Source organism: Streptopelia decaocto (assembly GCF_964273445.1).
Source record: "Streptopelia decaocto genome assembly, chromosome: Z".
Taxonomy (NCBI): Eukaryota; Metazoa; Chordata; class Aves; order Columbiformes; family Columbidae; genus Streptopelia; species Streptopelia decaocto.
The window spans coordinates 56,170,485-56,194,680 of NC_138657.1; the positions used below are offsets into that span (position 1 = coordinate 56,170,485).

General features: G+C 38.0%; 1 protein-coding gene across 1 annotated transcript; it reads right to left on the reverse strand.

The window, feature by feature from the left end:
• Positions 1–2,214: 2,214 nt before the first annotated feature.
• HSPB3 (heat shock protein family B (small) member 3) lies at positions 2,215–3,967 on the reverse strand. The gene is given in 2 exon segments (XM_082074851.1): positions 2,215–3,250; positions 3,252–3,967. Coding segments are annotated over 2 exon segments (594 nt in total). The 5' UTR covers positions 3,315–3,967; the 3' UTR covers positions 2,215–2,719.
• Positions 3,968–24,196: the final 20,229 nt, after the last annotated feature.

Here is a 24,196-nt window from a genome sequence, read left to right on the forward strand (position 1 = left end):
TGGTGCTAAAATGCAGGAGGCCAGTGGCAGGTGCATACTGCAGCGCAGTCCCCGCTATACCAGCACTCAGGTGCCTGGCCAGGGGAAATCGCGTTCACCAAGGAGCGTGAACATAGGCTTTTGTAAAGCTTTGTGTACAAGAGAAGGTAAAATCCTTCTGGGTACATCCCTGCCATGTTTGGGTCAGTATGTTCTGGTGATTTCCGGTGGATGATGTTCTGAGTAAGCACAGACCTGGGCACAGAACGATGTGAAGAGACATACAACACAGAACAGTCAAGTGCCAGATGCTCCATCCAGTTTTGTAAGGCAGGCCTGTGTACATAAGCAGGCCTGTCTGTAACCATGGCATTAACATATATAGCACAGATGATATGATTTTGGCTGTCTGGTCTAATTCCTTGCCAAGTTTCCAGTAGTTTAATCATGATCTAATTTGAAATAATTATATCAGTTATAAGGTTGTTGTTGTTGTTGGGTTTTTTGATGTTGTTTGTTTGTTTTTGTTTTTGTTTTTTTTTAGAACTGCTTTTTCATCTCTAGGGCTATGAATACTATCACTGCAAGCATAGCCAGAATTATTTTTGTAGTAGGCTATAGTTTTAAGTAATCAAATTTACAAAATCCTTGGTAAACAAAAATCAGAAAAGCAGGTTTCTAACTGGTGATCCTGAACTCTGTTCCAACAGTTGTGGTATAAGGTGATGTGGAAATCATGACTCTAAACTTGTGAGTTTTTATAAAGTTGGCATGTAAACTTTCAACCCAGATGTGTATCTAGAATTAATTTTTAAAAATCCATGTTACATCTTCCATCAGATTCCTGGCTGACCTAAAACTGTTGAAAATCTAGATCTGATTTTCTAGCGTGATCATTTATTATCTTAAAACAATACACTAAATGCAGGCAATATGAGGGGAAAATGTAGGTTGAGTGGAAAGGCAGGGACATATGCTTTATATTTGGTTTGGTTTGTTAGAAAACATTAGGTTCCTGACTTCTGCTCTATTCAAACAATAAAGTAATTGCACACATGATGGAAATTTACAATCCAGACCTTATTCCCTGTACAAATTCCGTGTGAGTTTTAGCACAAATAATAGATACAAGAATTGGACTACTGACTCTTCTAAAGTCGATTGCTTCAAATATCTTCAAATCTAAACAACAATGACATAAATCTTTCAAATCAATGGACACGTGCAGACGTACAAGATCAGAGGTTTTCATTTTAAACTAAAGGAACTCTCTGGCTTCAGCTAGTGAGAGCCTGGGTTTTGTTCATACGTTTTCTCTCATATTCTTAAAATTGTATTTGTATTCAGTTTCATTTGAATATGTTTTTAATTTGTCCAAACAGCAGATGGCTATCATAAAGAGTCTGTATTTAACTTGGCACTTTCCATTCCACATTCCTTTACTATTCATAGCACAGCAGTCATACTCCTCTCCAGTACACATAAAAGGAGACAGTTTGACTTGCAGCTGCACAGCTCCTCAAATGTTTGAATATTTACAAACTCACAGCATTATTTTTTTTAGCGTTGAGAAGAACAGATACTAGATATAGTGGGTGGATATTTTTTCATCTCTGCCACTCTCACGAAATGTGAGATGTTACAGGAATTAAACTGATGTCTGTAGTAACAAACCCCTGCACTTAAAATTAGATTAATGTAGAGACCGCATTCATATGGAGAGAGTGGGAATATACGTAGACAGAAAAATTGGCTTTTCAAGACACAGTTGCGGGATCTCAGCCTAAATTGTCAAGCAACACGAAGAAAAAAAACAACTCTGACTGAACAACAAGATTAGCTAAGCCACGTAAGAATAAAGGCATCTGTGCAGAGTAATGCTGCTGTATTACCAGGGCTTCACAAGGAAGAATTTGATTCTTGTGAGTACTTGTGAGCAATACATTTTTTCTTCAGCTGCTAATAGATAGCAAAATATGTTAAACAAAACCAGTATTTTAAATGTCTTTGATTGTTTTCTTTCAAATTAATTTGCCTTTGACGGAAAACACAATTTCTATTTACTCTGTTTTCAAGCAAATATAGTCAGTGATTATTATTTTCTCCTATAGTTTCAAAGATGCAGCACAATTCTAAAAAGTAGTCTCTCAAGGGATTTTTGTATACAAGCTCAAGCTGTGGAAATAGTGCTTTTTAGTGGTTTTTTTTTGTTTGCTTTTTTATTGTGGGTTTTTTTTTTTTTAGAGTATACTTCAGTTTGGAGGTTTTACCAGAGCCTAAAGAAGAAGAATTAAATTTCAAAAATTTGAAAACAGATTTTTGGTACATAATCTAAATTTCCATAAGACTCACAACCTGTTTATTACTTCTTTAATCATTAAGACTATGCATGTCAAATGTTTATCCCTTAGAAATACAACTCCTCCTACTGAACTCATAAATATGCTTTATTCTCAATATGTTATCAAACAGATTATTTATTCTCTGGCTGTGACTAGCCTAAATTTTCTACTGTTCAAAAAGCATGGCTTTCCAACACATTTGTAGCCAGAGGCAAGCAGTCTAATGTTTCACATCAAACAATAAGCTCAGCATACTGAAAAATATACACAAAGATTTTCAGTTACTGCAATGTATAAATATAGTCACATGCTTACTACACTCTACAGCATTGCTTGAATAATATTATTTTGTCATATTAAGAATTATTTCATCTCACCAATAAACTATGGACAAAGTTCTAATTCTTTCCCACCGAGTTCTTCATTTCAACAACCAAAATGCCATCATGGCAGAAGAGCGCAGACAAGTCTTTGTTCTCCACTCCATTAGGTAATTTGTATTGTCTGGTGAAGCTTCTGGATACAAAACCATGTTCATCCATCCTGGGTCCATGCTGAGCTTTGATCAGGAGCCAGCCTTCGAAAGTCTGAATAATGATATCTTCAGGGCGGAACTGCACAACGTCCAGCAAGACCTGAAAGTGTGTGTTTTCATCCTCCTCATCACTCTTCCTGACCCCAGCTGTGCTTTCTGTGATTCTGCTGTTCCGTGCAGAGGTAGAAGGGCCTGGCAAAGCATATAGAGAGTGGTCCAGTTTGCATGCTTCCAGCTCCTGGACAGCAAAGTGCTCTTGATAGCGTACAGGAGTTTCCACCCAGTGTCTTATAACAGCTTCTGCCATTGCTGAGGCAGAAAGATGAGTCGCTGCTCCTGTGTCGCCTTGGGGGAGCTGCAAAGTGAAAGCAAACTCTTCCCAGGCGTATGCCTTTACCCGCAGACTGGTTTATTGGTTGATGTCGCTTTTCACTTTTAGCACAGCCGGAGCTCAACATTTAATAGGGTGCACTGTGCTCCAGTGCCGGGAGACTTGTTTCATCTTTTATCCACTGACAATAGAGCACTATTTATAGTGCTTGGGTCTTGAGTGGCTTCAACACATGCACAGTTTTCATGCATAAGTAGTAAAAAAAAAATTATAACACATGTCCAATTATCACAATATTGTGGTATTTGTCATGATCAATAGCAGACAAATGATTCTTGATTTAAATGGAAGTTCAAAGATTCTGTTTTTTCAAGGGATACATGGCAATAGATACAAACTCTATATTTCTTCTAACCGAAATGCAAAGTTACTGAGGGAAAGAATTTAGTTAGACTGAAGTAGGAATGAAGCAGATTTCAGGTTAGGTAAACTGTAAAAATATCCAGTGCGTTGAATATCGTTGCAGAAGTTGTGCATAGGTAAAATATGGACAAGGTTAACCGTCTTATTGGCAGGAGGAAGTAACGGAACAGTAACCATCCCTGTTCAAAGAGGGGATGCCTGAAAGGCTGACTCCGCAATCTTGGTGACCTACAAACACAGCAGAGCCTTCTCCAGTGTGTCAGGGAGTCAGGCTCAAGAGTGTATGGAAAATCACAGTGAAAGCTAATATTTCACAGCTTCCAGGAGAGGGCAGAGTTATTTGTCTCCAGCAAAATAATAAAGAAAACTCCAAATCCTTAATGCTATCGCGTTGTCTCAGTAGCCTTCATCTTCTGTGGCTTAACAGCTTTAATCTATGATCTCATCTACTACATGGATCTGGAGAGCAGGACTGATAACCTCGAAAGCTCTCTGTGCTGTAATTGTCTTGCTACTCTGTGATCACAGAGCAAATAATGCCTACAAGTTCTAATACTTTGGTTAATGAGACCTGAGAGGAAATTGAAGTGAAAAGGGAAAGCATTTCTAGATTTTAATGTGTTTGCTAGAAAATCCCTCTAGTTGGGCTTGGTAATGTAAAGCAGAATGCACGATGGCAACTGATGGTGAAAACTGCTTATTTTCCTCAGTTGCACTAATGCTAGAAATAATCAAATGAGATACTTTTATTCCTTCTTGTTTGGCTGTTGTTATTCAGAGATCTTTCTCTCTCTTGTTCTTATATCCTTCCTTGCCATGAAAATGGCAAGTCAGTTTATATGGGATTGTTGCTAATACGGGATGGTTGCTAGTGGACTCACAAAAAATTAGGCAGTTGAATTTTGATAGCTATCAGAAGTGAACTTCTGTATTGAGCTGATAGTAGAGCAGGATTAGCAGACACAACTATAATTAAAGTTCTAAGGTTGCTATTTTATGTTAGACTCATGAAGGCTGCATTGCAAGGTAAGGAAATTTTTGAAGGTAGATCAAAGGTTCAGGATAACTTACACTAATGGCCAGCCATTTAACTGACTACTGTGGGAAAGGACAGTTATGGTACTTTATTTAACTATTAGCTCTTGCCCTGTCAAACTGTCCTCCAGAAATAATTTAAGGATGCAATTCTGAATGTATGGCTTACTAAAATAGTGATAAAAATAACCTGGAGCATTGCCCATTATCTGTTCAGCAGCTGTTTTCTGTTTTGCTAGCCAATGATTCACTCGATGAGGAAACTTTAACCCTGAAGTGAAGCCATATGCCTGGTTGGTTGTGATTTGCTTTTAGAGATTGCTGAAAGTTATTGCTGTCCCTACTGAATTCTGTGATGATAGCCTGACTTATTTTACTCCAATTTTGCACTTCATTAATAAAGGTACTGTGCAGGAATACCACATTCTTTTATTTTTTATTTTTTATTTTAATGATTCCCATCTTCTCTAGAAAAAGGTAAACTTGCCTATACTTGCACTCTAAATGAAAACAGAAACCACCACCTCTGTGCAGCTCGCGGTGGGACAGCTATATCCACTCCCAGAAACAGTTGTGTTAGTATTTCAAACGTCTGTGTTAAGTATACTTGGAACTGTCTGCCTGGCCTAATTAGCATGAAGGATGCTTTGAATACCCTTTAAATTCATGTCATATGCAAAGCTCTACAGGAGTTTATAGGATCCCTTTCTGCTCTGTAGGATAAGGAATTGGAAAGATTTTGGTAATGAAGTTTCCTCCTGCTCTCCTATCCTGCTCTCTCCTCAGTCCCAGTCCCTTTTTATCTCTCTTTGCCACCTAAGGAATCAGAAATTATCACCGTCTTTCTTATCTCTTTGTTGATAACATGGAGAATATGTAAACTGAAAATTAAAACACCCTTGAAACGCAAGCATCCTGGCAATTTAGAATATATTTTTAGGCTTTCAAATTTAAATATGAATGTGGTGCTGAAATACAGAGGAACTTTTGATGCTTCTATGGCTATACTCTTCAAATATCTATAGCATGCTTCAGGTGAGCAATACATTTTAAAAACAACTGATTAAGAGGTAATTTTAAACCTTCAGAGCAGATCCAGCAGGATCAGGATAGATGTCCTTGATTGTCAGCTCAGTGTCTCAGGTTTTTGTTCCCTGTTTTTCTGTCTGTGTGAAGGCCTCGTCCCGTATTGCACCACAGGTGGGAAACCACCCACTAGCGTGGCAAGCATTGCAGGGATGTTTTTTGCACAACTGAGGTGAGGCCATTAGTTGTCGTGGCCTTGCACTTGTCAGTCCTTGCTCTCTTTCTCCCATTGCACATATTTATGGTCTCAATATATTTTGTGGGTTTTTAAAGGAAAGAAATGGGATCCATTCGCAGCTTGCGGCAGTTGGCTGGGAGAAACACGGTGCCAGTGTAAACGTGTCCAGGATGAATGTGTCACACCGACATCTTGTGGTGAGATGGGAAAACATCCCCGAAAAATCACAAGCTGCCTTCTGCATGCTGAAGCCAGATATAATGATCAGTCTGTGAGATACTTGCACAGAAAGACAAATCACAGAATTGCAGAATGTTAGGGATTGGAAGGGACTTCGAAAGATCATCTAGTCCAATCAAAGGAAGAAAACTGCACAATTTTAATGTCCAACAGGCTATTTTCAAGCCAATATAACCTTCTTTCTCAGTATTTTGGCAGCAGGAGGAAATAAATATTTCAATCACATTGAACTCATGGAAAATGTAGAAAGTAGCCATCCTGGTAAAGCTGTATTGTAAATTGAAATAAAAGTAAAGTGCACAAATTCATGAAAATTACAGATTTTTCATGCATATCTTAAATAAATACAGGTGTGTCCTGCCTGACACAACTTTAAATTAATATCTTGCCTTGTTGCAGTTATCTGCATGCTTGATTCCACAAAGAGAAGTATGTACTCCAACTGCCACTGAAATCTGGTGACTGCTGAAAGGGATAAAGAAAGCAAAAAGGCTGGCAGGATGAAGCAATAAGAACTCTTCTAGCAGAAGCTAACAGGCTAAATTCAAATGAGAGCCATATAATTATCCAGACGAATTTAAGCAGAGCACTGCCACTACTTTTACCAGAGTACCCAAGGATGCCACTCATGATCTACGTCTCATGTCATTCTAAGGAGATGCTGTTATTTCAGACTTCACCATACATAAGAAACATAAGGAAGAGTAGGACAGGGTTGGTTTTAGTGGTGCTGGCTCTGTTATACCCAGTATGGGAGTTTTAAGCTTTGTGGTGCTACCGAAGGGCTAGACAGTGAAAGAAAATGCATGTGAGAATGGAATGTTGTGTGACACTTACAGAAATGGGATGGTAAAAGGCTATTTTCCACATGGTATTTAACGTATTTTGTTAGACTGAGAGAATTACTGTTTCCCACTCATGTCATTTTGAGTCCATTACTTCTTCGAGCTATGAGTTGCTCTTTTAACTGGATTGTTAGATCTGGATACATGTAAGCTCTGAAGGAATAAAAAATGTAATCATATCTATTGCATGAGTCTAATCAGCAGATATCAGGTATTCTGTCTTCAAGAAATATTTAGTGAATTTTTTTTAATTGTTTCATTCCAATCACATGGTATTCATATTAGTCAGTGAATCACAACCTAACTCTTCCTGCAGAAAAAATACATGCTGTGCAATAAAAATTCTTGCAACTTGTAAAGGCTGTGTTGTTACAAAGCCAGCTTAACTGAAGGAAGGCTTCAGCCTGTGGGTCATGTCCTTCAAAACCTGGAAAAGGCTGGATCTGCCCAACCTCCTGGAAAATCTCTCCAGGGCACTGATACTCACTTGTAACCATGAACTCAATCTCCTAATTTTAGGGGCCTCTTAAGAAGTGGAAAACTAATCTCAGCTTTTGCACTAAGAATCAAATGTTTGCTCATTTGTTAGGAAGCTATGCAATTAATATATGTAAGCACAGAAAGGACTACCATTTTGACACATTACTTCCACTATTACAAGACTTTTTTGACATGTTGAGATGATATAGGGGCAGATGAAGGATGGGGGATGAAAGGACCAGAGCAGCTGCTGTTTTTAAAGAACAGTGAAGGAATAAAAATGCAAATTGTATAATAATGATTTTAAAACTTCAAGTTACTATAAAAATTACTTTAAAGTGATGTCATGGAACTCTGAACAATTTGCTTTGTTATTCATATGCCTTGTTTTCCAAACATTTTAATGTCTGTTATAGGCAAATGCATCTGTGCCTCACGTTTTCTTGAGAAACTCCTACAGAAAGCAAACTATAGTATTTTATTTAGAGTGATAATAATCTGTTAAATTCTTGCAGGTAGAACAGTAGAGAGGAAATGAACCATTAGAAGAGAATAATGCGCCTAAGGGCTTGGAAGCTCTATTTTGCCAATGAAAGGCAGGATCTAATGCACTCTTGCTGTAGACACATTCTTATTTTTTGCCCATTAAAAATTAACTAGTGTTCCAAGAAGAATTCCAGTTTTCAGGTTTCCTCCTCCTCTGCCTTACTGGAGACTTGACTTGATACTTGGTAGGAATAACTCAAGGCAGTTGAATACAAGAAGACTGGTATATTTATTTTGGATCTGTTTGAACTTCATAGCAAATACTCACTTGCTTATTTAGGATGTGAAACAGCTGTTCCATGGATCAGATCATCAGGTTTGCATGTTCTGATGTTTACTACTTCAGTAAAAATAATAGAAGTACCAGAAATTTCACATGTGAAGTTCTGGGAGTAGGAATATTTCTGCTGCTTAAAATCAGGTTCTCCCTAAGGCTTCTAGGAGTAAGGGCTGGAAAATCTAGGACATAAATTGCATATAAAACATACTAACTCGTAATTAGCGGAACCCCCACCATGATCTCATTTTGTTTAGTTTTTCCTAAGAACAAGGTTAAGGCTGCAGTTAAATAGCTAGAATGAACTGAAGGCCTATGGTGTACTGATGCTCTGGATATGTTTGTCAAAATAATTACTTGCCAGAAAATAATTGAACACACTAAATGAATTAAAATTTTTACTAAGTTGAAGTGTTGGAAGGAACTAAAGGTATAACTAAACACACTGTTCAGCTACCATCAAAATACTGTATTATTACATGAATGCTAGCATGAAAACTACGTTATAGAATACACAGTTCTGTGTACTTAGGAAATTTTAGAGCTGTGGCAATACTTTCTGAGTATTTGCTAGCAATAAGATATCAGCTGAATGGCCCTTGATATGAAGGTGGCTTGTGGCTTTAGCAAAACTCCGCGACTTCAGCACTGGATGGTAAATGAAACCACTGATTAAAGGCAGCCTGCATTGCTGCAGCCTGCATCCTTTGTGCCTATGTCTTGTAGGCACACCTGGAATCAGTGAGATTATTCTTTAACATCAAGAATCCATAAAAATTTCTCTGAATAACATAAAAGTCACCCACCACCATGCATCACCAAGGTGGGTTAGTTCCACAGGTCCAAGCAGAGAATCCCTGATCACTCAGCCCTAAACTCACTGAGGCTGAGACTCAACATGTTGGTCTGGAAGGCGGCCAGCTATTGATTCCAGGGTAGAAGAATCTCATCCAGAAAGTCCTTAAAGAGCAACCACTGTGCTTTGCAAAGGATTTACAGGAAGAGTTTGCTATGGTTAGTGAACAACTCCTTTCTGGATTACATAAATGTGCTGTTCGATGTCAATGTGCCTTGGTAATTAACTTCTATGATGAGCATCTTTAACTGACAAGGAGCAGCTGGAGACTGGGTGGGTCACTAATGAGAGTGGAAGGCTTGTCACAAAATCTCAAGTTTAGGGTGACTAATAGGAGTTTGATACAGTCACCGTATGCTGACTTAGTGGATAATGTGAAATTTGTTGGTAGCCATGTCTCCATTTTGTGGGCCACCTGTTTTTGTTACAAAGCCAGCCTCTCCTTCAGGTTTCCAGTCTAAGAAGCAAAGCAAGTAACTCATTGGCAAAAATACTGCCTCCCCTTGCCTGTCCACATGAAGAAAGTCAAACAAAATCTGGCTCAAATGTCAGAATTGTTGTTTCCTTCAGTGTTGGATTTAGAACAATATTCTCATATTGTCCTAATTTCCTGACTTTTGGGATGCCGGAAAGACTGCAGACGTAAAACCTAATGTTAGAAATCCTTTTGTGTAGATAGAGTTTTCAGTTAAATCTGAGGACCAAATGCTGATAGATAAACCACATAATGCTTTTATCTTAATTTGAGTTACACATAGTGTATATCAGTGCAGAATTTACATGCTTAAACTTGACATTATCATCCACACTTGTTCTGAAATTATATGGTCTTTCATAGTACAGGTTCAGCTCAGAAGACAGCATTTAGCCTGGCTTTTCTTTAAGATCACAGATAAAGTTTACTGTGAATCTTAATTTACAAGACTCAGACAGTTACAATATACCACAGACATGAGTAGCGGGTGCTTTAATGAAATGTTATGCCTGAAACTTAAAACTGATTTCTACTCTCTCTTATTTAAGCTTCTGTTCATACATGTTAATAATTGCAAAATCTGAAAACATATTTTCTGGCCTGCTTTGTACACTTGCCTATATTCAAAGATTCCATGCCACATAGGCTGGGAAAGAACAATGGGAGACTTGCTTTTCTTCTTAAAAAGCAATTGTATCATATAACATACTGGTGGAATCTCCTTCAGTCTTTGCACTCTAAGCAACGATCTCTGTACATGTAAATGTTTATAACGTATGACCACATACCTGGTTAGTAGGTAAGGTAGCACTTTCCATTACTACAATGCTTTGCTCCCAATAAATGTTTATCAATACAGCTATTTTTATAATAATATAGAGTGGAATTGCTGTCTAAAATCTCTTGCTTGTATGTTGTTCTACTGAAGGTCAGACAATCCTTAACTAAACTTTACTGTGCTAACGTGTATGTTTAGATAGCATGTTGTGCAAGAAATAAAATATTTGTAGAGAGATCATGAGAGAGCAATAATGTTTATAAGGGTATATTTAGCTCCCATGTTATAGAAACTGTTCTAGTGTCACAGTCGAGTCTCTCTTTTCCATGTAAATTTTTGCTTTACTGAGTAGGTAAATTAGACCTGTGCAGGCTAATAGTAGAGATCTGTATTGATATTTGTGATACTGGACTTTTAAGCGATTACCTGTTATTGGAAAGAAGTTTTGAAAAATAATTCAGATCTCTACCAGGCATTTTTAAGTGTGTTAGCTATTCCATATAGATTGTAGTGTTCTTTGGGGCCAGTCAAAGCTACTTAATGATGGCCAAAGAGTATGGACTCTGTTATTTACAAAGTGTGGTGGGGCTTCTTCATGCTAGGGATGAACAAAACCACAGGAAAATCTTTCACAAGACTTAACCATAAGCAGAACCACAACCCACAGAGGAGGCTTTGACATACAATCAAAGGAGTTAGTGCTGTTGGCATTTTATATCAATTCAAAATATATTTGGTTACATGGACAATGACTGACGGATGGATAAAGAAGTTGGAAGAAAAGAATGAGAGTGAAAGACAAAATGGATGGAGATAACGTTCTAAAACAGAGGGAATTTGATTACTAGTGTACAAGCAAGCTCCCTCTCAGAAAAATATACTGAGTGACAGCAGCCGAAGGTAGCTGGATATTGAATAACGAGTGATCATCTGTCCAATTAGCCAGCTCCCTACTTGCATTGCTATTCCCAAAGCATTCAGTGGGGATATTGGAGACAGAAAGGTTGCAGGATTAAACCTCATTATAGCAATGATCTAGGAGAGAAAGAACCACTGGACAGCTTCAGATGGACTCCATTCTGCATCACTGTTATTCATTTTCTATCACTGCTGGAATTCTGCTGTGGAAACAAATAGCAAATAAAACAATAACAGGATTAAGAACAATGACAGACTATTAAGTCACATACCAGTGGTTTACAGTCTGTGGCATTTTTTTCCACTGGTGCAATGTTAGATTTCTTTTCTTTCTTCCTCCCTTGCCCCTGTCCCACCAATAGTTTTGTTTTTTATGTCCAACATTTTAGCATTAAGCACATGACCCAGCTTGAGGAGGGGATGCTTTCTAGTTCCTGCCTGGGAGGTAAGGGTCCACTTTGATACAGTTTGTATGTTGTTTTTGATTTAGTTCTCCCACCTGAACCTGTCTAATTTGGAGAGAGGCCCCTTTTCTGCTCAGAAACAAGAGTTAGGACCTTAGTTGCCAGGCCATGCTTCATTCTTCCTGAGCATAGGAAGCCATAGAGACCCATTAGCAATCAGTGAGCAAACAATAGCAATGAACTCTTCTGTGAGCCGTAATTCTGAGAGGACAAGCGTGCACAGACTGCACAGTGATAGAGATTTGGGACTAACAGCTGATAATTCTGTAATCCTGGGTCTAGTCTAGCACCATAGAAAAGCAGCACCCTCTAAGGTTAGTTACTTAAATAGTGCAAGAGGACTCTGCTGTTTTGAGAGATCAAATTAGGTTTCCTGTTGTTCGTATTTTACTTGTTCCCAGAGTCAACGATGCATCCTGACTGTACTCTAAAAAGACACTGGACCATTCTGCAAGCTGGAAAAGTGTTTTTTAATTATTCTACTGCTACAGTTCTGCATTCTTGTTTATGTAAAGACTCAAAGTTGGTATTTCTTCTCAGTAGATGTTCAATTTCTTCAGTCTTCGAAATCACTTTGCATACTCTGATAAAATGTTGAACATTTGCTGTACTATAGCCACAATTGTTAGGTTTCTATTCCTCTACTTGTTTTCCAGCATGATACATAATTCTCTGTGAGGATCTGGGATATGCAGAAAGATAGAATCACATTTGGGAAATAATTCAGATAGTAAAAAAGTTTCCTAAAATGAAGTTAGATATGACCATACTGTGCCTTCCATCTACTCCTCCTCCATGAGAATTACGAGTGAGGTATGTTCTTCTCACTGTCCCCGCAGAGATAAACCCGAACCTGCCCATCTGCAGCAGGAATTATATCAGGAAAGGCAGGCAGGACCTGGTAGGATCTAGGTTAAAATGTCTCTGTTGGAAGGGTCTATTTGTGTCCAACTGAAGTTATTGGAAATTTTACCAATATCTGTTTGTACGAAGTAACATGTCTTAGACCTCTGCAAGCTAGATATCAAACAGTGAAAATGTAAAAACCATTACCTTTGCTCAAGGCTCTGAGACAGTGTATTAAATATGCATGCCAAACTGCTAAACAGGATAAAAATTAAGAATTAGTGATCAATACTAATCAATAGTAATGAGGAAAACTTGCCATGAAGACAAATGTCCTATGCTTTTTTTTCTCCTCACAATATATACAAGTTTACTTGAAAGATCCTCCCAGTTTCTTGTTATTTTAGTACCACTGCCTATGACTTTTCATGTGTTCAGATTAATATTAATATTTAGCCATAATTACCTCAGTATTAACAGAGTTACATGTTAATGAATTAACAGACTCACCTTCCTTTTCTTCTTAAACCCTCCACGTAGAAGCAAGTCATCAAATTTGATGTTAGTTAAACAGAAAGCTTATTATTTAGCCAGGATTACAAAAATGAGATATGATCCAAATCTATCTATCTATCTATCTATCTATCTATCTATCTATCTATCTATCTATCTATCTATCCTTTCTGCTGAAATAAAACAGAAATAAAATAGAAGAGACATTCATCCTCACATATTCTTCAGATGGGTTAAGAAGCCTAAACTTAGGCTGCTGGCCTCTCATTCAAGGGAAAAAAGAAAAACACTTTAGCGAGAGTCAAAGGACCCAGTAAAGCATGCTTTGGACTTGCTCCCACAACTGAAATCTATACAGTTGCCACACAGAACACCTAACTCATAACGAGCTTTTAAAAAAACTGACAATTGTGACCTCTTTTCCTGATCTGAGATTTAGTTTGACTGAGAGCTCTGTCAATGTCTTTGAAATTGTAATTCCCCTTTCCCTTCGTGGGCCAGCTACTTGCTGTTTTTTCTCGTCTTCAGGACTATGTGAACGATGCTCAAAGGACAAATGCAGTCTATTCCTAACCAAGAATTCTTCAAGATGGACTCAGAATATTCACACCCTTGCTTTCCTCCACCTTTGGAGCTGTAATTGCATGTAGGATAGGTGAAATATACACTGAAGTGACTGAGTTCACATGCTGTTTTTAGACCAGGACCCTGAAAACCTGTAGGAACAGTGGGAAATTGGGGACAGAGCTAATATAAAGTTCCCACCCATACAGTAAACTGCCTGAGTGGAAATGCATTTCTAAGTGCGCAAGCCCTTGGTTTTATTCAGTCCTGCACTCTTGATTGCAATGCAGCTGACCTTCTCAGCTGCTCCCTAGCACACCTGCAGTGTTACTGGGTTTGTGCTGTTCAGATGATCATCACTAACTGGTTTTATTACTCATAAGATAGGTTTATAATCCAGCTGCCAAGACATCAGCAAGAAAGGTTGGCTGGACTTGTGGCTATGGCACTGACTCGGGAGGTGAGAAATCCAGTCTTGGTTCTTGGCTCTCCTGCAGACGTTTCTCTATGACTTCTGGCAAACCATAATCTTCCTGTTCCACTTTCAAAGAATGGGGGAAGAGGGATCAGGATCCTAGCGCTATTTAGATTATTGAGCTTTTCAGAAGAGACAGTATCTTCTGATGCATGTATACGAATACACAGAGACAAGGTAACATGTGAAGCCTTCAGAGGAAAAAGACAAAGCAAACAAGGATCGTAAGAATTGTAAGTATGAAGGTGTACAAAGGTGTATCACGAGTGACAAAGACGAAACTGATCTTAATATGAATACACCTTTAATATTCCTGATGAAACCAAAGAACAGCTTGCTGACTGAGTTGGATTTACTGCAAGGGATAAGCCTTCCCACCTCCTCTGTTATGGCATTGAGTATGTCATTTGCTTCATAGAATGTGACAGCATAGCAGTGGATGACTGCATCCAGTGCTACAGGCTGAGGCGTCATAATAATGCAACTGAAAATACAGGGTACAGCAACAGAAGGGTGAGTATACAGAAAATCAGAAAGCAGGTAGCAATCAAAGTTTGTCTAATGGGTGCATATTCAATAGAAAGCAAGATATTTTCAGTAGATGTACCTCTTGCTGCTCTTGGTAACGTAATTGTATTGCTGTCCTGTTTGTATGGCTGATGTTTTTTAATTTTTTTTTTTTTTATTCACCAGTAGAATATTAGTCTGCAAAGAAAACACAAAAGAGTGCCTATTCTAGGCTTATTGCACTATAGTACTATTAATGGATTTTGTCTACAAAGAGCTTTTACTGGATGAAATTGCTTGAGTTCCATTTAAAATTAACAATTGCAGCCTCACCTTTTAGACCTTTCTTGGGCAAAGTTCATATTGAAATAGAATTTCCCATGTGTAAGAACAGAAAAGGAGCAAAGGGACAAAATTATTACATGTTTATTTTGATAGTACCTTTACAGTAGAAAGAGTAAAAAAAAATAAGCCTCAGAGACTTGCTGGACATTAATATGAAAAAATGTTGCAATGATAATAAGTGAGCTAAGTGGCTGTATGTGCTAATGTGCTAAACTGCATATGTGAAAAAGGCAGTGAATATTTGTGGATAATTGCAAGTGCAAAATCACAGCACTAAATTTAATTATGGAGTTAAATTTTATTTAAACCATGTTAGAATGTCAGACGTTAGGCATAGTCCACTGCTACCCTGTGTGGCTGAGGTACAATACATACTGTTAGAAGCAATAAAATCTCTTACAGTGCATATTGTACAGGTGCTGCTCACTCTATAGATACTACAACTCAAACGTCCATGATAGATAATAGTAAAATAGGCAAGATTTTTAAAGTGAATCCCAGACATGAGAGTTTCTGAGTACAGATTGAAAGAAAATTCAAAGCTATTTGTATGAGGCATGCCCAGATATTACTATGAATGTGAGGATTACTACTTGAGTAATGAATAAGGAGCTTCGGCTGTAGTTTCTGATAAAAACTCACGTAAGGTCGACTTCAAATAAGCAATCCTGACCACATAAACCTTGGTGTTAGTGAGTAGTTCACTGACCAGATCTTACATCACTTTTTCGTTACATCTCAATTTTTGTCTTTTTCTTGAGTCTATGTTTTTTTTTGGCTGGTTTTCTGTCACAGGAGATACAAAGCTTTTCCTGTTCTACTCAAGTTGTTTCCATTGCACTGAAAGAGGGAGATGTTTAAAAGCCGTGTTCATTTCCCAGAATATTCTTGATGACTGTAAGAATTCACTTGCTGGTAGGGTGTTCTTGGTCTGTTTGTTTGGGGTTTTGCTTGTTCGTTTAAAATAGAATCCAGAACTAAAAATATCTTTAAAATATAATTAATTTATGAGTTCTTGAAAACTGGGATTCGAAGCACAGATTCTCTCTTGGTTCATGCAGGCTCCTATTCATAAAGCAGACTGCAAGCACTAGAAAATCCCTAACTCTTCCTCATTAGCCAATAAGAATCACAGAATGTCAGGGATTGGAAGGGACCTCGAAAGTTCATCTAGTCCAATCCCCCTGCCGGGTCAGGAACACCTAAATGAGGTTACAGGAGTTAGGACTTCATTCAACGTTAAAGTCATAGGAGTCTGTTTATGTCTTTGGGTCAAAGGGTCAAAAATTTACTACCTTTTCATATTGCAATCTCTTCAAAGAATATGCTTAAAAGCCAGGTTCCTTCCTTCCTTCCTTCCTTCCTTCCTTCCTTCCTTCCTTCCTTCCTTCCTTCCTTCCTTCCTTCCTTCCTTCCTTCCTTCCTTCCTTCCTTCCTTCCTTCCTTCCTTCCTTCCTTCCTTCCTTCCTTCCTTCCTTCCTTCCTTCCTTCCTTCCTTCCTTCCTTCCTTCCTTCCTTCCTTCCTTCCTTCCTTCCTTCCTTCCTTCCTTCCTTCCTTCCTTCCTTCCTTCCTTCTTGTAAATTTTCAGGTTGCCCAGATGTTTTTCTGGATGACACACAAGGGAATCAGAAGAGGCAACTGGGAATACACAATTTTCACACAAATTAAAGTCAAAACTCCTATAGGGTACTTTGGCAGGCAATGGGTGTGCTTCTTATAGTATCAGCTTCTAGACAGAGATTTTTACACTCCTCACTATCACCTAAAGAAATTTACATTATATGATACCAGACCTGGGTAAGACAACAAAAGTTTGTTAAAAATCTAGATCTATGATTTTAATTATCTTTATGAAAACTTCAGATATTTACATATAAGGACAAGTCTTTATACAATAAAATAGCATTGAGAATAAGTGTTAGCAAAAGTCCTTCTTCATTTCAGTCTTTAACTGAAAAACAGGACTGCTCAGTGTGTATAATTAGGTACAACAACTTAAGTAGTATCTGGCTTACAGGGAAATTCAGCTAAGACAGAGTGTGACCACAATCTGAAGAGTGAAAAACAAATAAGTGTGTTTTATCCAGGATTACTGTAAGTATAGTTGGCATAACACCCATTATTTTCTCTCTTAACTATATATTGTATACAATTTCCTGTAAATAATAACATAGAGTAGTGGCTAGTCATTTATGGTTTGTATAAAATAAGAAGACTATGAAAGAAATAACCATACTGCCTATTTTTAGTTTGTAATTACAGTATACTATAAAGTGTATGGAATTGGTCTGATTCTTGAGTGTTTGCAAGTCTTAAGGCATATTTAATGGTGCAGACGTCCTGCAGAAAGTTGGTCAGGAGGGAGCCTTATCCTGCCTGAAGTCTAGTCACACGTTTCCCCATCCTGGCTCCCAAAGCAGGTTAACAGAGACTAAAAACTGAGAAGCAGTGGTGAGGAATGCTGCAAGATGCCCTGATTCAAGGCAACTTGTTTGCATCCACCAACAGAACATTTTTCTTAGGGTTCCTTGCTCATATTTAAAATCAGCTCTTTGGTACCTCCATTGTCTCTTTGAATCCCTTAGGTTAGAAAATACTAAATGAATTTTTTAATGTAGTAATACACCGTGTTTTTAAATATGGTGACTAATTGTGATCATCTCAGACAAAAGCAGTTAACACGGATCTGCCCTTGGCCATAGTCAGGCCAAGTTTGCATTTCATATAACTGTCAATTAACATTTCTATTAATTTGGTACATTTTCCCAGTAAAAACAAGTCAATGACAGCAGAGCACACTGTTCTTTCAATACTAAATCCTTCCCTGCCAGTGACCATCTTCTGTTCTCCAGGGCAAAGAAGCAGTTGTTTCTTTGTTAAATGGCAGCAAGCCTTAGCCCATGCATTTGTATGAACAAATCATTATATATGTTTCACACCATTAAAAAGTCTAAATTTCATAGTTAATATACTAGGGAGTTAGAACAGGCTTTGCCTCTAGCTCTTTTCTACACCTAATTTTACACAGCGCACATAAGCAGAATTATGTTATTTAAATAGCGTAATGCTGTACAGCTGGTTCAGTCAATAATGTCCTTAACTCTTGCTATGCCATATTTTTCCCCAAAAGACTACATATGGTTTACCCTGTTATTTTGCCTTGTTTGGGAGGGGAAGCAAAATTTCTCGAAAATGTTATTCTGCAGGGAGAAATAAAGAAGAACATAAAAAACGTATATGCTATTATATGTTCTAGCAGGTGATGGAGGCATCTTAAAACTGCCGTACAAATACCACCACCGTCCAAATAGTTCTGCAAAACATAGCAATGGCAATAAAGGCTTCCTTAACTTTCCTCCAAACACCCAGGTAAAAAAAGAGACTTGGTAACAAATCATTCAGTTCTCACTTGTGGAAATCAGCTGAAATCTGTGGAAGCTTTTCTCACCAATAGCAGTGGCAATAGGCAAGTTTTAACTTCCAAGCACAGCCAAAGTAAACAACAGTATGTGACCTTGCTACCTGTTTTGCAATGTCTTGCTGGCTGGGGAGCTGTAGAGTGAGACCTGGCAACAACCTGCCCACTTATTGTTGGCCACTCCTTCCCTGCCCTGTCTGTGTGGTCAGGTGAATGCCTCCTCTGGAGATGGTGGGATCTGAGAGCCCTTCAACGGGAGGAAGAAGAATGAAGAAGAGGCCTAAAAGTTTTAAGATGGGAGTGGGCCGTGGAGGGAGGAGAGGCTACTGGGAAGTGGGGGAGGCAGAAGGACGTGTCCTGTATCCTGTCATCTGAAGGCATGAGGTCTAGTGAGTGTGGAGAGACTCCCCAGAACTTCCCTCATCTTTGCCCTTCCTTCCTTCCTTTTTCTATAATCCCCATCTTTTCCATAGACATGACTTTTCCCAGTCATTCTTCCCATTAGAACCCCCTAAACTCACTCCTAGTTCCTCTTTCTTGCAATCCATTCTAAGGAACAAACCCCTCAAACACATTTGCTGAGGGCTGACACTTCTTCACCACAGCAGAACCTGATATTGATTTTTTCCATTTATTGCTGATCAATCTTGAGCTTCTGAGATTTCATAAAATCCTCTCTTCGGCTCCCTGCAAGTGGCTAATCTGGCCTGACAGCTAAAATATTAGCTGTATTCCTCCTAAGGGATTCTACAAGTAAATTGATTTAAACAAGTGGAATCCCAGTATATCACATTTTATCCCAATACCTATCTGCTGCCATTCTCCCGTGTTTAAAGGATGAAACTGTTATAATCTGTTCTCACTCTTGGACAGTGGCTCCTAGTCATTCTGGAAAGTATTGCTGGAAGGATCTTCTGGGCAGGGAACAAGATACAGTAAAGAGAACTGTCAGTGTGACAGCATTTCAGGGTCAGCTGCCTGTCTCCCAGCAGCAGATGTTTTGTTTTCTCTCATTAAAAAATCTTCCATGCAGAGCATAACAGTGTCACAGATCTTGTCATGCTAATTTAGCCTAAGTTCCAAGGTAAAATACATATACTACATGGTCAGCTTCAATGTGCAATCTTTTGATTGATGTGCTAGTTATGAGACATGTAATTATATCACCTGATTTCCTCTTGCAGTTTAGTTTTGATTGGATCAAAACATCCAAGCTAGTTCACTTGCTGGCTGTACATTTCCTGCTTGGCCATGGACAGGGTATACACCACCTGAGGGCACACAAATGACACAGTGTGGCTCAGAACACTCAGGCTGTCCACATTCTGGACAGCCAGGAGTTCAAGAACCATACTTTTCCTTCAAGTCTGCCTAGTTGTAAAAACGAGGGCATAAGGCCAATGGAAAATCCAGTTCAACTACTGGGGAAACCTCTGAACAAAACTCTTTATGTGAAAGTCAGGTAGGCAGCGTCTTGCTCCTACAGAAAGCAGTGTTTTTACTGAGAACAAAAATTGGGTCTTCAAATCAAGCACCTGGATCTTTGTAAAGAGGGAGATAGGATCTGCTTTTCCTGAGGCAGAAAGTCCACTTTCAAAAGAGAAGATGTTCTCATTATTGCTATAATACATTATGATTCTGCTGAAGATGCAAATACTGTTTATGTTTTTAAGTAACTTTCTGCATGTGATTTCAGCATGGGCAACCATGCTCATTATGAAGATAATCCATTTTGCAGGAGGATCCTTTCTCATTTCCCCTCACATGATCAGAACAGTTTCTTAAAAATCTGTGATATTAAATAAATAGCAAGACCTGACCTGTGGATTTCCAAGAGTAAGTTGAATTAAGAAAAAACTTAAAATTAAGAAGAACCTACTTACTACTCTGCTTCTATAAACATTTGAACTAAGGTCTTTTGAACTTCTAAGTGAAACACATACTCAAGGATCTGTTGAATAAACTTTTATAAAGTGGTATGTTTAACAGCCTGCTGTGTTTAACCTTAGTTACTCCTCATAACTGTAAAAAAAACAAGTAAACTTGTTTTGAGATAAACTATTCCACCTTTCCCACTTAAGTGGGTCCAGTACTGAAATCACTTTGTTTAAACTACAGCATTTGTAGAGTGGCCAGCAGTCCACCAAATCACTGTATGGAGAGAACAATACAACCCCTCCTGAATACCTCCAGTGTTACATTTCATGTGTTAACATTCCAAGAGCAGTTTATGCAAAGGTGGCAGTGGTTATACAGATATTTAAGTGGAAGCTCCAAAACCTAGAAGGCACGGTGCTTCAAAAACATGTAGATTACCTTCAGCTCATGTTATTCCTACCATAGAGATCTCATTACGATTTGTGCATGTGAATTGCTTTTGGAAACCAACGAGGCAGTTGACTGATTCAAAAACACAAGTTATTTACTTAGTAGCCACAGTACAGAGAGATTAGTGGAGCTCAAAAAGAAACAACAGTGTTACACGTATTTGCTTTCCTTCTTCCAGGCACATATTCCAGTGTAGCACTATTTAATTAAGTTTCCATCTTAAAAGTACATCTGCTGCCCTAGTGGGGGAGCATGAAGTTGATTTATGTGGATTCTTTTGGTTTATCATTGCTTCATACTACAGAACTGTACCCACAGAAATGTCACAAAATGCCTCAGGAACAGTTAAAATTGAAACAAACCCTTTGGAGGGATGTGATGTGTTTCCAAGACTTCTAATTACCTTGTTTTCACTTCATAGTATCTCCTTACTTAGTACATTTATTTTTCTTCTTACTTACTACATTGATTTTTTTTCCCTCAAGAATTAGTGCATTGGCGCTTATTTCCTGCTTTTCAACTAAGTGGGAACCCTTAAAATGATCTGCAGTTGATATAACCTTTTCCCTATTTCTTGTCTTCAAAAAGCGACTGAACCACAAGCCTTTCACTAAACACGTCTGACTAACATAGGATTCTCTGTCTGAGCTGGCATTGTTAAACGTTTGTTATGATTTCTTGAGGCACTGATATCTATACTTCAGATTTGCTTCCAGAGTCTTATGCTCCAATATTGCTTTTTAATTCTGTTTGAGCAGTGTGTTAATATACGTGCCTTATCGTTATGTACATACTTTAATTCACCAGGAATATGCAGCAAAGCATGCAAGCACAGCTAAGTGAGCTGGACTTTAGTATGTGCTTTAAAGAAAAAAAAAGAGCTCTTAAGGATAAGCTACATAGCAAAATGTTGGTTTAATTATAACTTGTGTTCACATGCCTGCATAGCTTGAATTAGCTAACATTAACAAAAGTAAAATAATTACTTCTGTGTGAACTTGTAACTGGAGTTCAAACTCTAAGGCACGTGTTACTACTCTGTCCTTTATCTTAATGTACTACCTAGATCAGGCTAAAACTTGGCTTCACTTCTGCCACAAAGGTATAACCACACCAACAAATTATTTATTACTCATTTTGAGCATTTATTTAATCCTTTTTGCTAAAAGCTCTTTTGATTTTAATTTAAGATTCAGAAACAAGTTAAAATGTGGAAAAACTCCAACCACTGGACTTTGTATCTGGTGTTCATTATTTCCAGAGAGAGCTGAAATAGTCATTTCCACTGATAGCTGCAATGCTTTGCTGAGTATATTTGCAATATATGCCATATTTGGACTATAGGCAAAGTTTAGTTGTACAGGTTTGTAGTCACCCTGACTTCTCAGAAGATGTGACCATTAAGGACGATACAGAGCTGAAGTATGTAAGATGGATTAATATGTAGAACACAAACACGAAATAAAAGGCCATCAGCAAAATGCAATTTCTTTTGTTTCTGAATTATCTTTAATTTCATTTGCTTTGAGACTTCATATTTCTTCTCACCAATTCTTACATGCCATTATTGAATGTTGCATTTTTAGAGTGAAGAGAAGGACTGATGCTGGCAACAGTCAGACCCGTGTTCCAGGTCTCAGCACAGCTGCACTGAAGGCACCACCTTCCTCTCCTTTGGACAGGCAGACCTATGGGACGGCATTGTTAATCTCCAAAGACAACAGAGGTATTATGAAGGTCATAAGATATACTGTCCTTTACTAATGCAACAACATTTTTTTCACATCTTCACAAGGCTATGATTTGAGAAGTTTTGAAAACATGAAGACTTTTCTAAGACCAAATGGGAAGGTGGAAGGCTTTAAGAACTGGATCCAAATCCAGCTCATTTTATATAGAATATTATCTAATGTTTTTAGGGGTAAATTTTGAACACAAGTATAATTCTGGCCTAACAGAGTTCCCATTATGTGGTCAAGAACAAAGAAAAAGGCTACAGATGAAAACATGTATTTGCATGTTACCACTAGAACAAAGACCACAGTATAATTATATTGCTTCTATTTATTTATTCAGTAAAAAGGCAAAACAGTCTGAACATCAGACAAATATTTGAATACTCTGTTAACAATACTCATACTAGAAACAAATGTCTTACAAACTTGAATAGGAACTGTAGTCTTCATAAAATGTACCACAGTGAAGTCACAAAAATCCAAAGGTTCAGCTCATCCCAGGAAGGCAGATATTAGGTGGAATGGGACTAGATTTTTAGATTTCTTAGTGTTTGCCTCCTCCTTGATTCTCAGCAGGGACATGAAGGTACAACTTCTAATCCATCTCTTGAAGGTATTTCCACAGTGCCCCAAGCAGTAGAGGGCAGATCGCAAATGTACTTTCTTTCCTTCCCCCCTCCATCTTCACAACACCTTGCCATAGGAAAACACTATTTTCTACATTTCACAAAAAAGAAACCAAGCAAAGAAATGTCAAATGCTTTGTTAAGAGTATCTGAGAAGAAACACTAAAGCCCTAAATCTAAGGCTTCCAAATTCCAGAGTTTCTCCGCCTGCTACAAAGGGACATTCCTTATCTGTTAGGACTAGGACTCTTAACTACTGTTTTTATTGCTGTAGGACTATTTCATAACCTTCCACTGAAGAGTCATGAAATGAAAAATGAGTCCACAGCACCACCAACTTTCATTAGTATGACACAGAAATGAAAAAATTAGTAATTTCCAGTCTGCTTAGCAATATAATCTATTGACTAATTAATTCATGCAAATCTTCTTGCATTACTTTACCAACAGTAAATTTTTGATGTACAAAATATAAAATCAACTTTAATATTACAATTACTTTATTCACATCCCATATATTTAAATTAATCAGTCATTAAAATTATACTAGATTTGTACCAGTGTAACTACAGTCAGAAACTGGTTTCTATAATACCCTTTCCATTAGTCTTTGCTTTTAGAGTGCCTGTTGTTATTTTGCCAGTAAGGTTACCTAAAGGGCAGACAAACATGTCAGGAAATAATAAAAGGGAGACCAGGTGAAAAATCCTTTCTAAAATCTGCTTGCTTGCTTTCATATCCATGTATTCTTTTTGTAGGAAAAATACCTAACCCCAGCACACATAGCGATGGTAATGCCAAAAAGTAGCAAAGCATTAGCGCACAAGGAGAGAACAAGGGAATATTTTTGACTGAGAGGTCTTGCTTCTCCCATAGTGCTCATTCACCTTTGTTTGTAGTATCTCTGCATGTTGACATTTGTCAGTATATCAGATAAGGAGTTGCAAATTTTATTTACTCAGGGCAGCTTCTCCCTTTTGCTGGTAACAGTTACAGGAGTTTAACAGCAGGCTCGAAGTCACTGAAATTAGAGCTTCAGCTACAACTGC